Here is a 24,182-nt window from a genome sequence, read left to right on the forward strand (position 1 = left end):
ACGATACACAGCTGTACTTTCGATGAAACATGGTGAAAACCCAAAATTGCCCTCACTGGAAGCCTGTGTTTCAGACATAAGGACGTGGATGGACGCAAATGTTTTACTTTTAAACTCGGACAAAACAGAAAAAAAGAGAAGAAGAAACCAGAAACAAAGATATCTTTTGTTGGATCTGACAATCTTGATGGTTGTACAGTTGTCTCAAAAGAAACTGTGAAGGACCTCGGCGTTACTCTGGACCCTGAACTCTCTTTTGACGAACATATCAAGACTGTTTAAAGGACAGATTTTTTCCATCTACGTAACATAGCAAAAATCTGAAACTTTCTGTCAAAAAATGGAGAAAAATGGATACATGCTTTTGTCACTTCTAGGTTAGACTACTGCAATGCTCTACTTTCACTCCAGGACCTTAATGTGCTTCTTCTTGAGCCACTCATTTGTTGCCTTGGCCGTGTGTTTTGGGTCATTGTCATGCTGGAATACCCATCCACGATCCATTTTCTATGCCCTGGCTGAGGGAAGGAGGTTCTCACCCAAGATTTGACGGTACATGGCCCCGTCAATCGTCCCTTTGATGCGGTGAAGTTGTCCTGTCCACTTAGCAGAAAAACACCCCCAAAGCATAATGTTTCCACCTCCATGTTTGACGGTGGGGATGGTGTTCTTGGGGTCATAGGCAGCCTTCCTCCTCCTCCTCCAAACCCGGCGAGTTGAGTTGATGCCAAAGAGCTCCATTTTGGTCTCATCTGACCACAACACTTTCACCCAGTTGTCTTCTGAATCATTCAGATGTTCATTGGCAAACTTCAGACGGGCATGTATATGTGCTTTCTTGAGCAGGGGGACCTTGCGGGCGCTGCAGGATTTCAGTCCTTGATTTGCAGGATTTCAGTCCTCAAATACTTTTTTCCCCTCATTGTATCTTTCCGATTTGGTCCTGCCGTACATACCTACACGTTCGCTACGGTCCCAAGACGCAGGCCTTATTGTCCCTAGAATTTAAGCAAACAGCTGGAGACAGGGCTTTCTCCTATAGAGCTCCATTTTTATGGAATGGTCTGCCTATCCATGTGAGAGAGACAGACTCGGTCTCGACCTTTAAGTATTTATTGAAGACTTATCTCTTCAGTAGGTCCAATTATTGAGTGTAGTCTGGCCCAGGGGTGTGAAGGTGAACGGAAAGGCACTGGAGTGACGAACCACCCTTGCTGTCTCTGCCTGGCCAGTTCCCCTCTCTCCACTGGGATTCTCTGCCTCTAACCCTATTATGGGGGCCGAGTCACTGGCTTACTGGTGTTGAGTCTCTGACGTGATCTTCCTGTCTGGGTTGGCGCCCCCTCGGGTTTGTGCCATTGGGAAGATCTTCGTGGGCTATACTCGGCCTTGCGTCAGGGTAGTACGTTGGTGGTTGAAAATATCCCTCTAGTGGTGTGGGGGCTGTGCTTTGGCAAAGTGGGTGAGGTTATATCCTGCCTGGTTGGCCACAGTGTCTCCCAACCCCTCCTGTCTCAGCCTCCAGTAATTATGCTGCAATAGTTTATGTGTCGGGGGCTAGGGTCAGTTTGTTATATCTGGAGTATTTTTCTTGTCTTATCCGGTGTCCTGTGTGAATTTAACTATTCTTTCCCTCTTTCTCTTTCTGTCTCTCTCTTTCTCTTCTCTTGGAGGACCTGAGCCCTAGGAACATGCCTCAGGACTACCTGGCCTGATGACGCCTTGCTGTCCCCAGTCCACCTGGTCGTGCTTCTGCTCCAGTTTCAACTGTTCTGCCTGTGGCTATGGAACCCTGACCTGTTCACCGGACGTGCTACCTTGTCCCGGACCTGCTGTTTTCGACTTTCTCTCTCACTCTACTACACCTGCTGTCTAACTCTGAATGATCGGCTATGAAAAGCCAAACAATATTTACTCCTGAGGTGCTGACCTGTTGCACCCTCTACAACCACTGTGATTATTATTATTAGACCCTGCTGGTCATCTATGAATGATTGAACATCTTGACCATGTACTGTTATAATCGCCACCCGGCACTGCCAGAAGAGGACTGGCCACCCCTCAGAGCCTGGTTCCTCTCTAGGTTTCGTCCTAGTTTCCTACTTTTCTAGGGAGTTTTTCCTAGCCACCGTGCTTCTACATCTGCATTGCTTGCGGTTTGGGGTTTTAGGCTGGGTTTCTGTACAGCACTTTGTGACATCGGCTGATGTGTTTCCGGTTCCGGTTGGAGCGAGCGGTCGCATCTACACTTCGGTCCGCAGGTAGTATAACTTTTCATTACATTTCGTTATAGTACAACGGTTTGATTTGTCTAATCTTAGCAATTTCTTCTTAGCTAGCTACATAGCCGTCTTTGTATCAACGACAATTGCATAATTATCGTATTTCGTCGTCCTAACGTATCTGCCCAGCAGCTAGCTAAGCAGCTAGCTAACATCCACTGTCCACTAGCACTGTAGAAACTACTACACTCAACTGAACGACTCGATTAGCGTAGTGTCAGCTAGCTACATAGTTGTCTTCGCTGTCTTCGTATCCAAGATAATTGTGCAGTTTAGAGTGTGTAGACTTAGAGTGATTATCTTAATTTACCGAGGTTAGCTAGCCAGCTATTTGTCGTCCTTAACGTAGGAAATGCTGCTAGCTAGCTAGCCATCAGCTAGCCAACGTCTACCGAATTGAACTCCAACTACCCGGTCAACATTCCGCGTCGCTCCACAGGTAGTATCACATTTTCATTTCACTTCATTACAGTACAACGGTTTGATTTGTTTGATCGTAGCTAGCCAGCTACATAGCCGTCTTTGTATCTAAGACAATTGTGTAGTCTAGAGCGATTTTCTAGGTTAGCTGGCCAGCTATTGTCGTTCTTTTAACGTAGCTAGCCAGCTAGCCCCCGAATAGCAGCACTGTAGTAACTATTACAATACAACGGTTTGTTTTGTTTGATCGTAGCTAGCTAGCTACATAGCCGTCTTTGTATCTAAGACAATTGTGTAGCCTAGAGCGATTTTCTAGGTTAGCTAGCCAGCTATTGTCGTTCTTTTAAGGTAACGTAACGCAATCAACCTGCTAGCTAGCCAGCTAGCCCCCGAATAGCAGCACTGTAGAAACTATTACACTCGACGGAACGACTTGATTAGTGTAGTGTCAACATCGCAGCCACTACCAGCTAGCCTACTCCAGCAGTACTGTATCATTTCAATCATTTTAGTCAATAAGATTCTTGCTACGTAAGCTTAACTTTCTGAACATTCGAGACGTGTAGTCCACTTGTCATTCCAATCTCCTTTGCATTAGCGTAGCCTCTTCTGTACCCTGTCAACTATGTGTCTATCTATCCCTGTTCTCTCCTCTCTGCACAGACCATACAAACGCTCCACACCGCGTGGCCGCGGCCACCCTAATCTGGTGGTCCCAGCGCGCACGACCCACGTGGAGTTCCTGGTCTCCGGTAGCCTCTGGAACTGCCGATCTGCGGCCAACAAGGCAGAGTTCATCTCAGCCTATGCCTCCCTCCAGTCCCTCGACTTCCTGGCACTGACGGAAACATGGATCACCACAGATAACACTGCTACTCCTACTGCTCTCTCTTCGTCCGCCCACGTGTTCTCGCACACCCCGAGAGCTTTTGGTCAGCGGGGTGGTGGCACCGGGATCCTCATCTCTCCCAAGTGGTCATTCTCTCTCTCTCCCCTTACCCATCTATCTATCGCCTCCTTTGAATTCCATGCTGTCACAGTTACCAGCCCTTTCAAGCTTAACATCCTTATCATTTATCGCCCTCCAGGTTCCCTCGGAGAGTTCATCAATGAGCTTGATGCCTTAATAAGCTCCTTTCCTGAGGACGGCTCACCTCTCACAGTCCTGGGCGACTTTAACCTCCCCACGTCTACCTTTGACTCATTCCTCTCTGCCTCCTTCTTTCCACTCCTCTCCTCTTTTGACCTCACCCTCTCACCTTCCCCCTACTCACAAGGCAGGCAATATGCTCGACCTCATCTTTACTAGATGCTGTTCTTCCACTAACCTCATTGCAACTCCCCTCCAAGTCTCCGACCACTACCTTGTATCCTTTTCCCTCTCGCTCTCATCCAACACTTCCCACACTGCCCCTACTCGGATGGTATCGCGCCGTCCCAACCTTCGCTCTCTCTCCCCCGCTACTCTCTCCTCTTCCATCCTATCATCTCTTCCCTCTGCTCATACCTTCTCCAACCTTTCTCCTGATTCTGCCTCCTCAACCCTCCTCTCTTCCCTTTCTGCATCCTTTGACTCTCTATGTCCCCTATCCTCCAGGCCGGCTCGGTCCTCCCCTCCCGCTCCGTGGCTCGATGACTCATTGCGAGCTCACAGAACAGAGCTCCGGGCAGCCGAGCGGAAATGGAGGAAAACTCGCCTCCCTGCGGACCTGGCATCCTTTCACTCCCTCCTCTCTACATTTTCCTCCTCTGTCTCTGCTGCTAAAGCCACTTTCTACCACTCTAAATTCCAAGCATCTGCCTCTAACCCTAGGAAGCTCTTTGCCACCTTCTCCTCCCTCCTGAATCCTCCTCCCCCTCCCCCCCTCCTCCCTCTCTGCAGATGACTTCGTCAACCATTTTGAAAAGAAGGTCGACGACATCCGATCCTCGTTTGCTAAGTCAAACGACACCGCTGGTTCTGCTCACACTGCCCTACCCTGTGCTCTGACCTCTTTCTCCCCTCTCTCTCCAGATGACATCTCGCTTCTTGTGACGGCCGGCCGCCCAACAACCTGCCCGCTTGACCCTATCCCCTCCTCTCTTCTCCAGACCATTTCCGGGGACCTTCTCCCTTACCTCACCTCGCTCATCAACTCATCCCTGACCGCTGGCTACGTCCCTTCCGTCTTCAAGAGAGCGAGAGTTGCACCCCTTCTGAAAAAACCTACACTCGATCCCTCCGATGTCAACAACTACAGACCAGTATCCCTTCTTTCTTTTCTCTCCAAAACTCTTGAACGTGCCGTCCTTGGCCAGCTCTCCCGCTATCTCTCTCAGAATGACCTTCTTGATCCAAATCAGTCAGGTTTCAAGACTAGTCATTCAACTGAGACTGCTCTTCTCTGTATCACGGAGGCGCTCCGCACTGCTAAAGCTAACTCTCTCTCCTCTGCTCTCATCCTTCTAGACCTATCGGCTGCCTTCGATACTGTGAACCATCAGATCCTCCTCTCCACCCTCTCCGAGTTGGGCATCTCCGGCGCGGCCCACGCTTGGATTGCGTCCTACCTGACAGGTCGCTCCTACCAGGTGGCGTGGCGAGAATCTGTCTCCTCACCACGCGCTCTCACCACTGGTGTCCCCCAGGGCTCTGTTCTAGGCCCTCTCCTATTCTCGCTATACACCAAGTCACTTGGCTCTGTCATAACCTCACATGGTCTCTCCTATCATTGCTATGCAGACGACACACAATTAATCTTCTCCTTTCCCCCTTCTGATGACCAGGTGGCGAATCGCATCTCTGCATGTCTGGCAGACATATCAGTGTGGATGACGGATCACCACCTCAAGCTGAACCTAGGCAAGACGGAGCTGCTCTTCCTCCCGGGGAAGGACTGCCCGTTCCATGATCTCGCCATCACGGTTGACAACTCCATTGTGTCCTCCTCCCAGAGCGCTAAGAACCTTGGCGTGATCCTGGACAACACCCTGTCGTTCTCAACCAACATCATGGCGGTGGCCCGTTCCTGTAGGTTCATGCTCTACAACATCCGCAGAGTACGACCCTGCCTCACACAGGAAGCGGCGCAGGTCCTAATCCAGGCACTTGTCATCTCCCGTCTGGATTACTGCAACTCGCTGTTGGCTGGGCTCCCTGCCTGTGCCATTAAACCCCTACAACTCATCCAGAACGCCGCAGCCCGTCTGGTGTTCAACCTTCCCAAGTTCTCTCACGTCACCCCACTCCTCCGCTCTCTCCACTGGCTTCCAGTTGAAGCTCGCATCCGCTACAAGACCATGGTGCTTGCCTACGGAGCTGTGAGGGGAACGGCACCGCAGTACCTCCAGGCTCTGATCAGGCCCTACACCCAAGCAAGGGCACTGCGTTCATCCACCTCTGGCCTGCTCGCCTCCCTACCATTGAGGAAGTACAGTTCCCGCTCAGCCCAGTCAAAACTGTTCGCTGCTCTGGCCCCCAATGGTGGAACAAACTCCCTCACGACGCCAGGACAGCGGAGTCAATCACCACCTTCCGGAGACACCTGAAACCCCACCTCTTCAAGGAATACCTAGGATAGGATAAGTAATCCTTCTCACCCCCCCCTTAATGATTTAGATGCACTATTGTAAAGTGGCTGTTCCACTGGATGTCAGAAGGTGAATTCACCAATTTGTAAGTCGCTCTGGATAAGAGCGTCTGCTAAATGACGTAAATGTAAATGTAAATGTAAAAAGGGCTTTATAAATACATTTGATTGATGTGATTGGATGTTATTTATTTGACTAGGCTACCTGTTTTTGACATTTCGTTATTTCGCTGAACACTTGATGGTTTAATTAGATTTTTGGCAGTGAAACGAGGCTACTCAGGTCGAGAGAAAAAACCTCACCCAAATGTATAGCTCCATTGGAAAACATAGATGGACTGTTTGAAAATGTGAAGGAAAAAAAAACTATTTTTATTTTAAAAAATGTACATGTGAATCACATTTTTATTTGGCGTACCTGCTCTAAAATACCTGCTCTTTGTTAGAATGTCAAAATAACAAACAATGACATTTGTTATTGCATGACAACATACTGTTGAAGATGAATCGGAAAATATACATTTTCAAACTCGTTTTGGACATGCATGTATCTAATGTTTATTAAAATTGCACAGCAAATTTGTCAATTTTATCCCCATTCTCAAAACTCAGAGACAGGTCGGGTACATTGGAGAAGAAAGAAACAGCATTTGGTTAAAATACAGGAGACATGTCCACCATTTTGTATGCCTCTGGGTTATGTACTGTACACTCCTTTGAGACCAAAGATAAAGGCAATATTATACATAGTTTACAATTTAAAGGTACATTTTCCCCAACACTGGTCTTCGTGTACAGTACACGTTTTCCTTGTAGCCTTGGACTAAAGCACCTTATTCAACTTATTGAGAGCTTGATGATTAGTTGACAAGTTGAATCAGATGTGGTTGTCTAGGTCTACAATAAACATGTGTACTGTTGGGGGTACTGGAGGACCAGGGTTGGAAAACACTGGCCTAGAGCATATCAAAACATTACCCCACAAACAAGCTACAGGGAGAGGAAACTACAACTCGTTTGTTCATCATTTCTGATAAACAAAGGGTGGGTTCATGACGGACATTATTTTGTATATTTTGTTTAAAGTTGGTGGAGCTATGGACACAAAACTGGGGTATTCACCATGCCGCTCAAGAAGGAAGAGTGAATTTCAGAGAATTGGGACTTCTGAATAATGGACTCTACCTTCTTCCTTGGCAGCATACAGAAATGTCCTAGTTGGCTATGAAACAAAAGCACCTTCACCTCCGTCAGGGACAAAGTAGTTCCATCATGTGATTATTATGTTCCCCTTTGTGCTTCTGACCTCAATTGTGGAGCATGGCCAAAGAGGTCAAAGAGCAAGTGATAATAGCCAACAGCATTCCCCTTTAGAATCAGTATTGAATGAAGAGCGATTTTCGACACACTCCGTATCAATGCAAATATTCATTGATTGTGCATTGATACTAAGTATGAAGAGGTTCGCTGTTCATTCATAATTTAATATTCCTGCTCCTTAGCAGCTTGGATGGCTGTAGGATATATTTCCACACATCTAAACCCTTGAAATCAGTCACTTTGTTTTTTAGTTCTTCTTGAGTTTATCCTCTTTGTGAAGTGTGCTCACGGGCTCCCCCTAGCTGCTGATCTTGGTCAGCATCTTGTTGATGGCCTGCTTGACGTGGGTGGTGGAGCTACGACGCCTGGCCTTGCCCTGGACCGCCTTGCGGCGCCTCAACTCGCGACACAGCTCATGGAATGCTTCCGCCACCATGCCGCCTTCGTCGGCGCATGCCGAGCACTCGTAGAAGGCGCACGCCATCTCGGCGGCCAGCCGCTCGCCCTCCTCTGTGCCCACCTGCCGGGCATGGTCTAGGTCGGCCTTGTTGCCCACCAAAACCAACGGGACATTCTTGGGTTTCTTGACTTCCTCTAGGAGGCCCCGCAAAGGAGCCACTTCGTCGAAGCTGCCCCTGTCAGTGATGTCATATACGATGACGAAGCCGTCACCCCAGCGCATGTGGCTCTCCTTCTGCTGCGTGTCCTCCTGAGGTAAAAAGATACAGGAGGGAAGGATCTTTTTTAGAAACAATCTTTTGGCAACTAGCTAGCTAATTAGAATACTATTGACATTTGATGTTGACCAATAGGCCCACTTGTTGTCTGGCATATCCAGAAGGAAAAAAACAATAGCTCTATGCAGGCCTTCATTGAACAAGTGATGGACAATTGAGGCATCTGAACTGAACAGAGCTTTTTATTAAAAAAAAAAAACTTCCACTAAGTTTTCAGCTGCAAATGATTGACTGCACATGTTTCTAATGAATTCAAATGCTTTATTTCTCCTTTCTCAACACAATACTTGTTAAATCCCCCAGATTTGAACAATCGGCTACCCTTCTGAACTGGGTGCAAATTTCAGCAGCTGCTCCTGATTTCATCAAGTCGGAACAGCCAGTCCTGTAACAAAACTTACTGGTCATGTGAGGAAAAAAAGTCTTAAACTTGCGCAAGCAGGAGCCCAAGATATTCTTGACCTCCAACTGTTATTGGCAATAATAACCCTGTTACAATAACTGTTGCATAACTCACATGAAACACAGTGATACTTGATATCTATATAACTGACCGACTTTTGAACTTGAAGAAAGACAGGTCGAGCAACGCTCGGTTAGGCCCTCACCTAAACTCCCACTCCCTGCACTCTCAAAATAGAATACAATGTAATGAGAGAAGGATGACTAGACTGGACGTGTCACGGGGAAATTAGCAGCAGGCAGAACACCTACGTACTCAAACTAGCAGCAGCGGCAGCACATTTATCTTGGGATGGAAGGCCTATGCTGCTGGGTTCTCTCCCAGATGGAAAGTATAATGTGTTTTCCTCAACGGCTGATTAGAACAGCACAGAGCAACGCTAGCGAGGACTTAGTCTCGCTAGGACCTCTACGGAGAATAATCCCCTCATGTCATCATTATACAGTAGAGTTGAATTGGGATTTTCAATTGGCTATGAATTATTCTTATTCTATTGCCAGTCACAGTATAAACATTTCTCTACACAAACGTTGTTGTTTTCTGTGCAAAGTTGCTGAAGCTCCTACCTGTCCGGCTGTGTCAAGGATCTCCATGGTCACAACCTCATCGTCTATGGTTGCTTGATGGCGATATGTTGATTCTGGAAAGGACAAAAAGACAAAAGGGAAACCCCATTTAGAAGATGGTAACATGTTTCTGTCTATCATGCACAGTTGAGCCCACCTGGTTGTTTAGGTGGTCAATGAACCCCATTAAGTTGAATTACCTCTGGTTTGCTTCAGGGCAGCTTTACCAAGAGGACGAGAGGTGGTCAGGTCTTACACACCTGGCTGAAAGAGAGAGGTGTGAATGCTGGCTATGACCCCTCTTTGTTTTTACCTCGATGAGGAGTCATTCACCTGAATTGCCTCTTGTAAAAAAAAGAACATCTTTGTAAACTCACGAAAACCCTAAAAGGCATTATTTAGCAAGCCTGTTGTGTTTGTAAATCTCAAGCATGGGGCGGCAGGGTAGCCTAGTGGTTAGAGCGTTGGACTAGTAACCGAAAGGTTGCAAGTTCAAATCCCCGAGCTGACCCGGTACAAATCTGCCGCTCTGCCCCTGAACAGGCAGCCAACCCACTGTTCCTAGGCCGTCATTCAAAATAAGAATTTGTTCTTAACTGATTTGCCTATTAAAATAAATACTGGAGTCAGTCAGTTGGGTGTTAGCTGGCTGTGCATGTCATCATCCCTGCCTCTACCCAGGTGCCCTCTGGGACGCAAAATGCTGTGTCCATGTGAGATGTCACCAAACCGAGAACTGAGTGAGGGTGTTGATTTACTGCCTTCTATAGTCGGAGGGTAGCACCTTTCCGAGGGGCGAAGCCTGCATCTCACGGGACGTCCCATTTCAGCTGCCACACATCCACACACGTGCAAGTACACACACCTACAATGTGTTTTTGTGTATGGACAGGAGGGCTTGTGGATGATTTAATGGTCCAACTTACATATCTGAAGATCTTAAGGAGGGCCAACACCACAGTCATTTTCCTGGCAGCGAATAACTCATTTCCTAGCGAGAACCTGGAGCCTCTGTTGTTATTTTAGAATGCCGAAAGAGAACGTCTCATACCAGAATATTAAGTGGAAACATCAACAGATCTGTCAATAGCAACTTCTATCAGCCCCCGTCTCAAGCTGTTTGTACTTGTTAACTACTACGACTCGTAGAAATGTTTTCTTGTTCCGCTCACTTAACTCACTGGATTGCCAAACATCCATGATATGATTCAGCCAAGCAGCTGCTTTCCTATTTGTTTCTATCTGTGCTATTTATTCCCCTAATTGTGCAATGTCATATGACCTCAATAAATGAGATTAATAGTAGATTTCCAGGAGGTAGTAGTTATATAGTAGATTCCTCTGCCCATTTTTATTGAGGAGTGACTTAGTAAGAGTTCATTCCATGAGGTAAATAAGATTAGATCAGAGGGGGTATACATTGTTGTTCACAGCTACGTTCGGAATATGCATGAACCTAAAGGTATCCTATTGTATTAATGACAAGCCAATTTACATAATTACACTGCTCACATGTTTCCCAGTGAGTGACAATGAATGGAATTCTCTCATTGCTTTTCTACAGTAGCGAGGAGATAATATTAGCGGTGTGTGTTAGTTGGGCAGTGTGGAGTCAGAGAACTAAATAGCTTACAATACAACAATAACAGGGGACCATCAAATATGAAAACCCATAGAAATGCATTACTCTGAATTTTTTATTTGGGGGGGGGGGGGGGTCTCCTGACGAGACTGCCGCAATGAGCAGGGTGTGCCGCCATTGTCAAAATATCGGTGTCATGGCAACAAGCATGACAATGCTTCAGAGCCGGGAAAACGCATACACCCACATAGATTCTATGATTATGGGAAAGGGTATGCTTATACTGTGTTTGTGTATTTGTATATTCAATTGTGTAAATTCCATCCCAAAAAATGCTTTTCCTGATTCATATTTCATTGATCCCCCTTGTGCAGGTTAAATCTTAACTTCTAACCTCTGACAATACAGATCACAATTGAGGAAACACCAAAAAAGAACACAAGGTTTCAACAGCGATCATCATATTCCTACAGTTGAATAATTTACCAACATGACAATGAAATGGAAAGTGCTCTGTCGTTAAAAAACAGCTTCATTTTGCACGTCTGATAAAACAAAAAGCAGATGGCGTCTCTTCGAAGTCAAGAGAAAGATGTGGTTGAGATTTCCTCCAGATTTCCTCTTACTATCATAGCTTCATCAAATCCGTTTGTGTGTGCAGACTGCGCCGACTCTACGCAAACGAAGTGCTTCTTGAATGTCAATCGAAACAGATTGCTGTTCATTTCATGACAGGCATTTTGAGATGGCCGCATGGCGTTGATTTAATCAGAGAGCTCCGTTGTAAGGGTCATACTGTATCATCATATTATGAAATGACCAATTTAGCAGACTACAAGGCACGTTATTAAAATCACGTTACTTTTCTGGACTCACATAAACCACCAAAGGATATGTGTAACCTACAAAACACACACACTGAGTACTGTTCGCAAAAACATGATTAAATTGCTTCCAGACCCTGTTCTGAAACTTCATGAAATTAATCTGTCGGCGTGGTAATTCAATATTCTCCTCAACGTCCATGTTTCTTACAGAGCTGTGAGCTCTCTCTCTCTCTCTCTCTCTCTCTCTCTCTCTCTCTCTCTCTCTCTCTCTCTCTCTCTCGTTCTCTCAGCCCAAAGCCTTCATCTTTCATTCAACCCTTGTGTGATGATGTCAGGAAATAAGCTGTGGTGGGTACTAGGTTTATATTCCTGAATGCTGTTCGAATAACAAGCACTTGAGCCTGCACCAAAAAGAACACCACATTCAGAGGGAACATGGGGGAAACTATCAATGGGAATCAGAGACTTGGCTTGCAGTGAGAAAAAAATATAATGAAATATCTGCAGGATCCAATTCTTTTTCCAGCTAATTGTTTGACAGCATGCTATGAGCATATCTTAGACCATTGGTATTTGTAGGAGTATACTGTATGTATATATAGCATCTATAACATTGAAATGTCTGCATGCAATGAGGCTTGATGCCTATATCATGTTACTGCTTCCCATGCCAACAGTTGGGTCTGTGCCACTTCTAATGAGGCTGACTCTGTACATAGCATGCCATCGAACCATGAACCGGACAACCCCAATATTGTTCTAGCTTCAAGCAAAACATGCCACAATAGGCTTTTCCTGCCAATGACAGGATGTAGGCCTACAACACGACCCTCCCCTTGCACGGTCGCTGTGGTCAGTTAGCCTAAATATGAACCTGATTAGCCTGTGGCTACTATCAAATGCTACCGTCTACAGATCTAGATTGTAAATCTTCTGTAGCCTTCCTGCAGTGAGTGAATTCCCTTAGATTAGCACTTACTTTCCACACACTGCAATGGGCACACCTTGACTTAGTCATAGTCAAACACATTTCTCTGGAAAAATGTAAAACCGACGACTGGCGTGAATGAATGGTGCTTCGCCCTTAAACCTTAAGCTTAAGGCATCGCCTCTCTCCCTGTCTCATAATCACATAGCATTCATAGCATTTTAAATCCCCCACCCAGGCTAGGGTTGTGATGTAGTTTTGCTTTAAACAGAAACCAGAGAGGTCAGGCCTGACTTAAAATACATATTGTCAGGAAATTAATCTGTATGATGTGTGGAGGAGCTATGGGGGGGGGAGTATATTACCCCATGGGGAGTGATTATTATTATTATTATTTCGGTTGCTATCTTGATATGATAAATCGCAGAGATAGAAGGCTTTGACCAACGCAGCACAGCCATCTCTGGATCAAAACAGCCTTTGAGGTCAGATAAAGCCTTTGATACCCAAAATCATAGGGAAAGTGCTTTACTGGCTGCACAAAACACACTAAGACTAGTGTTGTGCAGGTTGTTTTCAATGCTGCCTAGGATAGCAGGATGAGTAGGTTGGGTGTCTTACCAAGCGTTGGGTCATACTCCCAGATGAAACGTCTGGTCAGAAACCTCACCACTAGAGCTGTTAGAGAGGGATAGATGGGAGGGAGGAAGAGAGAGAGAGATTAACATACTGCACTGTAATCAAATTCGTTCAATTAACTTAAATATAGAGCAAGCAAAAACATGAAGATAGGATTATGTCTTGACAGACAGAGATAATCAGTTTGGATGGGATGGAACACTCTCCCCAGTCAGTATCAGATGCACAGAGTGCTCATCTGATTACGCAACAATTTCTTCAGTTCAGAGGAACAACAACCTCGCTCTGATATGCACATCTAATCAGAGCCACTTACAAGCAGGAATATATTAGAGACAGATGATTGTAGGCCTGAAAGGGACCATGTGCATACAGATACAGCAGCATGTCACCTGAATACAAATATGTATTAGTTGTCTGAATTGTTTTACATCCTCAAATGCAGTGTGTTTCAGAGACTCAGCCTGCTAGACCAAACATCTCTTCCCCAAATATCTAATGACCATTCATCCCTATCTTTACTTCACTTTGTGTCTTTGTTGTCATAATTGTGAAAAGCCATTTTATCCAATGATAGTCATTCCCATAGAAATGGAATAGAACACTACACTCTAAAAAATGCTGGGTTGTTTGGATGACCCAATTGCTGGGTTGCAGGCATTAGGACACTTAGTTGGGTTGTTTTCTTTAATAACTGATGGGTTATTGATGCTGGGTGCTGGGTTATTGATGCTGGGTTATTGAGATATGACCCAGTGGGTTATATCAGAAGACTGGAGGGGTGGCTTAGTAGGGGTGTGTTTTTCAGATAATTATTTTTGGCCACCCTTGAGAGTAAATGTGAATCTGTTCTGTTGTATTGTTATCACATGTTAAGGTTGAACACTGATACCTTTGTGGCTTAAATGAGGATTACAAGTGTTTGAGTTCCTAAAGAGCCTATGCATTTCCCAATGTTGGGATAACACATATCCTAATATTGCATCTCAATGTTGTGATATGTAAATAATAATGTTGGGAAATGTATATTAGAATATGTGCAAAAATATTCACAATTTTTTTGTATTTTCAGTGTACAAATTTAACATGAAAAGGAATTGCATTTGCTCTCACGTGTGTCCAAAAATAACTATCTGAAAGCCACGCCCCTAATAGGCCATGCCTCCTGAATATAACCTATGGACTACATAAAAAAATCCCGAGCTGCTAACCCAGCGTGTGTTCTGTCCAATATTTACCCAGCGCAGGGTCACCAAATAACCCAGGCTTTTTTAGCGTGTAGAATGGTAGCGCTATCGTCATTCGGAAGGTAGAGTCCCAGTTCAAATGATTAAATATCCTTATGTGCCACAGGATTGGAACACTGACCTCCTGTCCTTATTGTAGAATGATAAGCCCATTGGCTGTAGTCACTGTAGCCACTTCCCTGTGGTTTAGAAGAGTGTTGTCTTACAAAGGTAAAAACCGCTTCAGAGGACGATTAGGTTTCTACATATGATTAATCCTGCTCCTCACTTCAGTTGGAAAATACTTTAAATGATTGATGTTTTATGGCTGCGCAATAAATGATCGTCATAAAAGTTCAGCAACGCCATTCCTCTCTTTATTAGGCTACTGAAGGGCTGTTGATTGTGATCTGATACTTTAAGTGCATGTAGGGCCTTTATTTGACATTAAGAGAGATAAAATACATGTTGTAGAGTGTGTTATTTATAGTGTTACCATTTGTCAGTTGATAGTCGAGTAACTCCAAGTAAATACAATAACCGGGGACACTGCAGACCTAATTGCCATTCAATTAGGTTGAGATGTGACGATCAAATCAAAATCAAATCAAACTTTATTTGTCACATTTGCCAAATACAACCGGTGTAGACATTTACAGTGAAATGCTGACTTATAAACCCTTAACCAACAATGCCGTTTTAAGAAAAATACGTGTTAAGTAAAAAATATGAAATAAAAGTAACAAATAATTAAAGAGCAGCAGTAAAATAACAATGGCGAAGCTATATACAGGGGGTACCGGTACAGAGTCAATGTGGGGGGACACCGGTTAGTCGAGGTAATTTAGGTAATATGTACATGAAGGTAGAGTGAAAGTGACTATGCATAGATAATAAACAGAGAGTAGCAGCAGCGTAAAAGGGCGGGGTGGGGGTCAATGCAAATATTCTGGGTAGCCATTTGATTAGCTGTTCAGGAGTCTTATGGCTTGAGGGTTGAAGCTGTTGAGAGCCTTTTGGTCCTAGACTTGGCTCTCCGTTAACGCTTGCCGTGCGGTAGCAGAGACAACAGTCTATGACGAGGGTGGCTTTAGGGCCTTCCTCTGACACTGCCTGGTGTAGAGGTCCTGGATGGCAGGAAGCTTGGCCCCAGTGATGTATTGGGCAGTACATAATATATAATAAGAACTTGGTAATTCCATCCAATATGTTATCTATGTAATAGGTATTCAAAGCATTAAAGAAAAGTGTTTTCCACAAGTACATAGAGTAGCCATCCAAATAAAAAGTAGCCAGGCAGCCCCAGACCAGGGGGTTTGTCCACCAGGGTTTGAAATGTTTTTCCGAAGGAGCTCTATTTTGGTAGCCTCTGATACATTCTAATGCCTTGAGTCTGTATACACTACCCAGCTGATTAGCCAATGACAGCCGCTAATGGAAAACTGCTCCAAATCACAGCAAGCTTTCAAATCTGTCAACTTGATGTCCACTCAGTCAAAACAGTTAGGGACAGTTCTACATTTACTTGGGTGGTCCAAAATAGGGGAGGGTGGCAGGTAGCCTAGCGGTTAGAGCGGTGAGCCAGCAACTGAACGGTTGTTGGTTTGAATACCTGACCCGTCAAGGTGAAAAATCTGTCTGTGTCCTTGAGCACGGCACTTAACCCTAATTTGCTCCGGGGGCACTGTACTACGATGGCTGACCCTGTAAAACAACACATTTCATGCATCCATCTTAAATTGTCAAGCCTTGTGGGGGGTTGTGTGTTTTCTTTTAAATATTGTGCACAGGGGAGGCTAGTATGTTTTTTCCCCCTGGTTTACATGTGCTCTTTTGCAGGCTTTACTATATCAATTTATTCCATCCTAGCCACATTTCCTCATTTGCTTTCATGCTCCTCCCCGATATCAAGGTGTTTTGTTATTTCCCTTATGCACTATGCTTTTCCGCAAGCTAACTTTTACTATACCACAGATCAATATTGCCCACTAGTCTGTCTATCCTGCCTTCTATCCACCATTCATAGTGATATTGGTAGGTGGATCATTTGTACAGATCTGCAATTGGCTAATGAGCCATCACACCCCACATAAAAGTATTTAATCAATTTTCAATATGAATCCACAACAACAAATAGGAATAGCTGATAGGCAGAGGAGATGCCAGGTGCATCATTGCGCATGAAGAACAGCGAAGACATGAGACACGCAGCTCAAAAAGCTCCCCTATTGATCTTGTTTAGGGACAATATAATTGTCATACCTAGACTAGCCTACAACACCACAATACAATGAATAATTGCATTATTGTTCTCAAGTGAGTACAAAATTCTACTCTAGGCAGCAGTGAACAGCAGTGTCATTCTATTTGGATCAGTTGTGGATCTATTCTGGACAGTCTGGAAAGGCACAGTAACAGGCTAGTCTGGCTGTATTTTTACTTCTGTTACTGAGATGCGCTGTCTGTTGCAGATCATCATTCTTCCAAGTCATCCTATAATAAATGTGGCCACATATGCTCCTGTCAGGCCCAGTTGTTCAGAAAAGCGTTTTGCCTCCTCTCCAATTCGAAAGGCTATTCTTCGCACACCTAGAATCTAACACTTCAATATATCATAAATATTTGTCATTTAACTTATAAAATGTATTAGCTTTTATGTGACATAAACACAACCAGTCACAATGTTATAATGTAATTAGGCTACTTAAAAAGTCTCCTGTAGGCCAGGCATGCGCACGTTCGTCCAAATTATAATTCCAGCATCCTCAAAATGGCTTGACATTAACCGTGTTTCCATTCAACCTTTTTATGCAAGTAAAGTATGTTGCACTTTTTTCTCATATCATGGGAAAGAATGCATTTTATTAGGCTGGATGAAATACATTATGATGACCGTCACAGGGTGGGGAAAGTGCACGTTGACGAGGTTGATGCTCCTTTAAATAAACATTGAGGGTCTTATTCTGTTCCTGTGTGATCACGATTTCCGTAGCCAATGTGATGAGCGAGACCTTTAAAACAGGACATTCACAAGGCCGCAGGGCCTGACGGATTGCCAGGGCGTGTACTCCGAGCATGCGCTGACCAACTGGCAAGTGTCTTCACTGACATTTTCAATCTGTCCCTGACTGAGTCTGTAATACCAACATGTTTCAAGCAGACCACCATAGTCCCTGTGCCCAAGAAAACTAAGGTAACCTGCCTAAATGACTACCGACCCGCTGGACTCACGGCTGTGGCCATGAAGTGCTTTGAAATGCTGGTCATAGCTCACATCAACACCATTATCCCAGAAATCCTAGACCCACTCCAATTTGCATACCGGTCCAACAGATCCACAGATGATGCAATCTCTATTGCACTCCACACTGCCCTTTCCCACCTGGACAAAAGGAACACCTATGTGAGAATGCTATTCATTGACTACAGCTCAGCTCAACATCATAGTGCCCTCAAAGCTCATCACTAAGCTAAGGACCATGGGACTAAACACCTCCCTCTGCAACTGGATCCTGGATTTCTTGACGGGCCGCTCCCAGGTAGTAAGGGTAGGTAACAACACATCCACCATGCTGATCCTCAACACAGGTGCCCCTCAGGGGTGCGTGCTCAGTCCCCGCCTGTACTCCCTGTTCACTCATGACTGCATGGCCAGGCACGACTACAACACATTCATCAAGATGGCCAATGACACCACAACAGTGGTAGGCCTGATCGATGAGGGAGGCCTATAGGGAGGATGCCTATAGGGAGGAGGTCAGAGACCTGGCCGTGTGGTGTTAGGACAACCACCTCTACCTCAACGTGATCAAGACAAAGGAGATGATTGTGGACTACAGGAAAAGGAGGATGGAGCACGCCCACATTCTCATCGACGGGGCTGTAGTGGAGCAGGTTGAGAGCTTCAAGTTCACATCACCAACAAACTATCATGGTCCAAACACACTAACTAAGACAACCGTGAAGAGGGCATGACAAAGCCTATTCCCCCTCAGGAGACTGAAAAGACTGCACCATCGAGAGCATCCTGACTGGTTGCATCACTGCCTGGTATGGAAATTGCTCGGCCTCCGACCGCAAGCCACTACAGAGGGTAGTGCGTACGGCCCAGTACTTCACTGGGGCCAAACTTCCTGCCATCCAGGATCTCTATACCAGGCGGTGTCAGAGGAATGCCCTAAAGCCACCCTAGTCATAGACTGTTCTCTCTGCTACCGCACGGCAAGTGGTACCGGAGCACCAAGTCTAGGTCCAAAAGGCTTTTTAACAGCCTCTACCCCCAAGACATAAGACTCCTGAACAGCTAATCAAAAGGTTACCCAGACCCCTCTTTTACGCTGCTACTACTCTCTGTTTATTATCTATGCATAGTCACTTTAACTCTACCTACATGTACATATATACCTTAATTACCTCAACACATTGACTCTGTATCGGTACCCCCGGTACAGAGTCAATGGTAGGTATATAGCCTCGCTATTGTTATTTTACTGCTGCTCTTTAATTATTTGTTACTTTAATTTTCATTTTTTTTTTACTTAACACTTATTTTTAAGGCATTGTTGGTCAAGGGCTTTTAAGTAAGCATTTCACTGTGAGGTCTGCTCCTGTTGTATTCGGCATGTAACATAACATTTGATTTGATGATGATCGATGCTTGGCAGCCGTTTGACCAACAAAAGTTGAAAATGCGATGGAAACCCATTTAACTTCAATTTTTTTTATTCCGTACATGGGAAATTAACCGCAAAGGTTTTTCTTATGTGCACTACGTATTTACACACACAGACTTCAATTTGGAAATGTGACTCTGGTGGGGAAATGTGCATATTGTTTTTATGTATATTTTAGAATTCTCACGTAAAAATCTGTGGCCAATTGGATGGAAGCCTTGCTACAGGCACCCTAAAGACTCTCGCAAGTGCACAACCCCAGTGTCACTTTAAATATACCTGCACATCATAATTCTCCAGCAGCCCCAAATGTCTAAAGAATCAGCTACAGACCAGCCAAAACAAGCTTGTAAGAATTGTACTTAAACTCCCCCCAGCATGCTCATCTGGAGGCATGGGATAAAAAGAGAAGTATTACTTCAACTTGTTCTGGTCCACGTAAATATCACGGACTCAGCCTCCAGGTACCTTATTTGTTAGGGATGTCCACCAGCACAATACCGGAGCCAGAGACTCTAATATTCACTATTTTAAATGTAAGAGTATCTGGTAAGAACACATTTGTATACACGGGTACTGTTGAGTGGAACAAACTACCACAGCAAATCAAAACCATACCAACCATAACCCCCTTTAAGAAGCATGTCATAAGCTAGCTAATGTGTGAACAGTATAACCTTTTAATTTGTCTGTATTCCTGTAATGTGTCTATGTAATTGTATATGTATCTATGTGGAAAATAGGAACACAACGGAAATTAGTCCTCAACTTTATTGTACAATCCCAGTCACTTTTAAAAACCTGTATATATATATATATATTATTTTAACTGACAAATATAATTTCCCCCTAGCTGATCATTGTCTGCAGCCTGCTCTGATCGTAGTGTATGCCTAATCTAATGAAACAGGCAGGGAGAGTGAGCTTGTCTGTAGTGGTCGGCAAACCCTAAACCTTCTGGCCCGTATCCCTGCGAGGCATCGACTGTGCCACAAAAGCATGCTGAAGTGGCAAAGTCGATATCCACATTTCTAAACGTTGCTACAGTTGTTGTTATTTGTGGTCGTAAACATTATTATGACTTCATTCTATGAGGAGGGAGGGTGTTCAATGTTTTTTACAGTACAAGAAAAAATATTTTTTCACGTTGGGGGGGGTACTTTTTTTTACGACACCTTCAACTGTCCCTCATTTATTCCATTTGCTTCCTCTTGACAACGCTTCGCTCCGACGTTTTGCTTGAAATTTGCATAAAGTAGAGCAGAGCTGAACCTTTTTCTACCACTCCACTAGCAGGGCTCTCGCCGCTCACCTTCCCACAATCCCCTGCACATTTCTCTGCGTGCCCTTGTTGAAAATGAATGGGGGCAGAAATTCTCCTGCCAAATTCGTTGGTGGTGAAAACCCACTGTAAGGCGAAGGTCTCAAGAGTTCAATGGGAGAATGGCAGCAGGTGGTAAAATGCAAGTAGTTTTGCAAGCGCCATGGTTTGTGATGCTCACTCCAGTGAATGGCCCCACTGGCTCCATGCTTGAGGCGGCAAAATATTAAATTAGCTGTAGTCTTGAGTGGCCGACACGCATTGTTGACCAATGTGCAGAGTTCACAATGTTTTAACGACAACATTCGAGCTGACAACAACCGGGACTACTGGTCTCTCCACACGGTAGGTGAATTTTCTCGTGGTTCAATTGCCGTTTACTGCGGGCCGCCTGTAAGTGCCTTTAGACTCATGACCGAGTGACGCCACCTCACTGTGCAGAACCGCAAACCTGGCTTACTGCAGTCTGATTTGCATTAAACAAGCCACACACGCTCCCACTGTGCTTCCTCGGTGATACCGTTATCTATCCCCGGTAATTTAGCGTCACACACCAACGTGTAATCCAATTCAGACTGGGAGAAACCAGAGCTCGCTCTGTGTGGTCTGTCTGCGGGTAGCCATACCCCCTGGAACTCTGCAGTGGGTGGGCCCATGGTTTCCTTTCTCCTCTCCTTTCCTTTCCTTTCCCTTGCCTGGGCCTCACTCGCGCCCTCATTAGCGTTTCAGACCAAACGACAGGTACAAACAGGCTTTTCCATTAGCCCCCAAAAAGCCTAACTTGTAATCCAGGGCACCCACCCGTGGTCCCGCCAGCACAGAGCCATAGGATCTCATAATGTACTGTACATGGAGAAAGGTTACAAAGCCCTGCATTATTCAGGATCTGATCTCACCCCTACCAGGCACTCAATCAGAACCCAATGCCCACAGTTGCATAGTGACGAAGCAAAGTCTTGAAATATTGCTTGGATATGTACAGCTACTCAGGCACTCCATCCACAGACAACAGGTTGCATTGTTGCTAGCATGATGTTGCTGAGGCATTAAAGGGTTGTTTGTTCTGTATGTATCTGCATGCCTTGCATCACTTGCCTCCCTCCCAGGTTGTGATTTATTGCGTAAGTGGCACTGCTCTTCTCTCTGTGGCTGTCTTGTGCCTGAGTGACTTCAAATGGGCCCAGATGGCCTACTTGAGTCTCAGAGGGTATCAGTTTCCTCCTGTCAAGCGACAGAGCCCCGGCTTTTGAAAGGGGGATAATAGAAAGGCTATTATGTTGAGGTTGAGTGTCGCCGACACGCTTCTTTTAGCCCCTATAACTAAACTAGGAGTCAGTTATTTTGACCTACGAATAATTATTTGATGTTTGTAGATGGTTAGTTACTTGAATATTAGGTTTCACTATTTGTCATTTCACGGGCATGAATTGTGGGACACTTTTGACTGACCATTTATTTTTATTCCCATATTTTCACTCCATTCCAAACTAAATTGTCCTCTCATTAGTTTCATCATGTTGAAGACAGTAAACACTCAACACATTACCAGTTGGGGAGATTGTGTTACAGAAAGCAATACCGAAGCTTCTGACAAAGCCTTCCTTCATTAGTGAAAGCGCAGCCACAATGTGCCACGATGTAATATATCTATTGTATGTTTCACAAAAACTCTCAACGGTCACGTAATTGAGTGGTTCTTCACTAAATTGGGCTTTTCAATACCTTGTTCGACTTACTTCGGCTCTGCTTGGAAGCAACACATTTTGCCACTGATGTGGTTAAGGTAAACTCAAACAGCAGCTAGAGTCATGCAGCTAGCAATCAACGCAGAGCACAAGATCATTTGTCATTTTAAAACAGCAGGTAGCCAGAGATGTCCAACTAGGCTACAGACACATTCTTCTTCTCTTGTTCGCCTGAAATTCCCCGGGGAGCGTCTAGGTCAAAGTAATTGTGCCTTTTAGCACTTGGGATTCCAGGTAGAAAGAACAAGCAATGGAGTGTGAAGACTTGTTCGAGGTAAGATACAACATCTGAAGTCCGTACAGTTCACATTGAACCAGACTCAAAATGCTCAAAAGGCTTCGCATGAATTCCTAGAAGAGTAGAGCTTTAACAGACAATGCGCTTCCATTAGAGCGCCTTTCAAAGCAAGAGTGTGTCACTGTAAATGTCTCTTATCAGTCCTAGTCTAAAACCAGAAGCTTAATGAAAAACATGGTGCAGGGTTCAAAAACACAATAATGGCTACTCTGCTCTTTTCCTGCCAGGCTGTGATTCAGTAGATGATAAAGCTCTTATAATCCTGCATTTTATTAGCACAGGCCAAGGGGAAAAGAGCTTAATCCTCCCCATCTGAATGTTGCAGCGGCTGCTACACAATATCTAGTCACTATTCGTCCGACACACTGACTACTAGATCAATAGCCGCTGAGGAGCGAGGACTGTGGACTGTTACATCTGGGCTGTCGTTAAGATCAATGGCTGAGCCTTGGGAAAGAAGAAGATCAGGGCAGATTTTACAATAAAACTGAAACACAAAACAAGCCCAGACTTGTTTGAGAATTCACCCAACATGTAGTCTCGGGCAGTGATCAAAAAAGAAATGACCCGTTTTTATAACATGGGCCAAAGTGTCAGAGTAGGAGTGCTAGGATAAAGGTCCCCTCTGTTCCATGTAATCTTATTCATTATCATCTAAAAGGCTAAACTGATCGTAGATCAGCACTCCTACTCTACGGGCCCAAGACAAACAGAGAGAGGAGGACCTTTAAGTTTAAGTTTGCTGTCCCGTGTCAACATAGCAACCATGGGAAGTGATTAGCAACAGGTTCCTTTTGTCTCGGGTTGAACTAATTGCCTTTGTAACTTCAGAGGGAGAATGTCCATCTGATAACAAACAAAGCAGAAGCAATTAGCAGCTCCCAAGACTTTGTTCTAGACCAGTGCCAGTGTTACTTATTGAACAGGTCCCTATTGATTCCACCACAGCCACCAAACAGACACCCCGCAGCCCCAGGGTTCCAGCTCTGTTTAAAAATATATATATATATTTAACCTTTATTTAACTTGGCAAGTCAGTTAAGAACAAATTCTTATTTACAACGACGGCCCAGGAACAGTGGGTTAACTGCCTTGTCTGGTGGGTAGTCTACACTAGCTTGGTTTATTAACAAGCCTGGTTTTACCAGGCTAAGACGCCACAGTATAACTATTTACAATTAATTACACCCCTCTGTGTTTGAGATGAATCTTTCATTCAGTTCTTGATGTTTTAGGACTACAGAGCTGTCATGCTTGTTGCAGGTCCACTTGGGACACTGCTTTCTCAGGGTTTACATTAACTGGCCTGGCGCTGAGATCCAATCAAAGTGGAAGTAAGTCATTAACTGGAGTGACTGTTTGGGTAGTTTTAATAGCATTCCTCTACACAGTATCCTATATATATATATATATATCTTATAATGGACTCCTCCACAAAATAAACGATGTTCCTCAATTCAGCTATATAAAACCCACATCAAATGTGTTCAGAAAGCAAAATGTATGCGGTCACAACCATGGAAACAAATGTATTCTTTCGCACTACTGACGACTGTATGGAATGTGAAAAAGAAAACTTACTGGCT

General features: G+C 44.7%; 1 protein-coding gene across 1 annotated transcript in view; it reads right to left on the reverse strand.

Moving 5' to 3' along the window:
• Positions 1 to 6,801: 6,801 nt before the first annotated feature.
• Positions 6,802 to 24,182, reverse strand: part of LOC135514761 (ras-related and estrogen-regulated growth inhibitor) — a 43,543-nt gene continuing 26,162 nt past the window's right edge. The window contains exons 3-5 of the mRNA XM_064938328.1: positions 13,316 to 13,372; positions 9,358 to 9,431; positions 6,802 to 8,300 (exon numbers count right to left, since the gene is read on the reverse strand). Coding sequence (XP_064794400.1) covers positions 7,890 to 8,300; positions 9,358 to 9,431; positions 13,316 to 13,372 — 542 coding nt within the window. The 3' untranslated portion in view covers positions 6,802 to 7,889. The remainder of the gene's footprint in view (positions 8,301 to 9,357; positions 9,432 to 13,315; positions 13,373 to 24,182) is intronic.

Source organism: Oncorhynchus masou, chromosome 26 (genome assembly GCF_036934945.1).
Source record: "Oncorhynchus masou masou isolate Uvic2021 chromosome 26, UVic_Omas_1.1, whole genome shotgun sequence".
Lineage (NCBI taxonomy): Eukaryota > Metazoa > Chordata > Actinopteri > Salmoniformes > Salmonidae > Oncorhynchus > Oncorhynchus masou.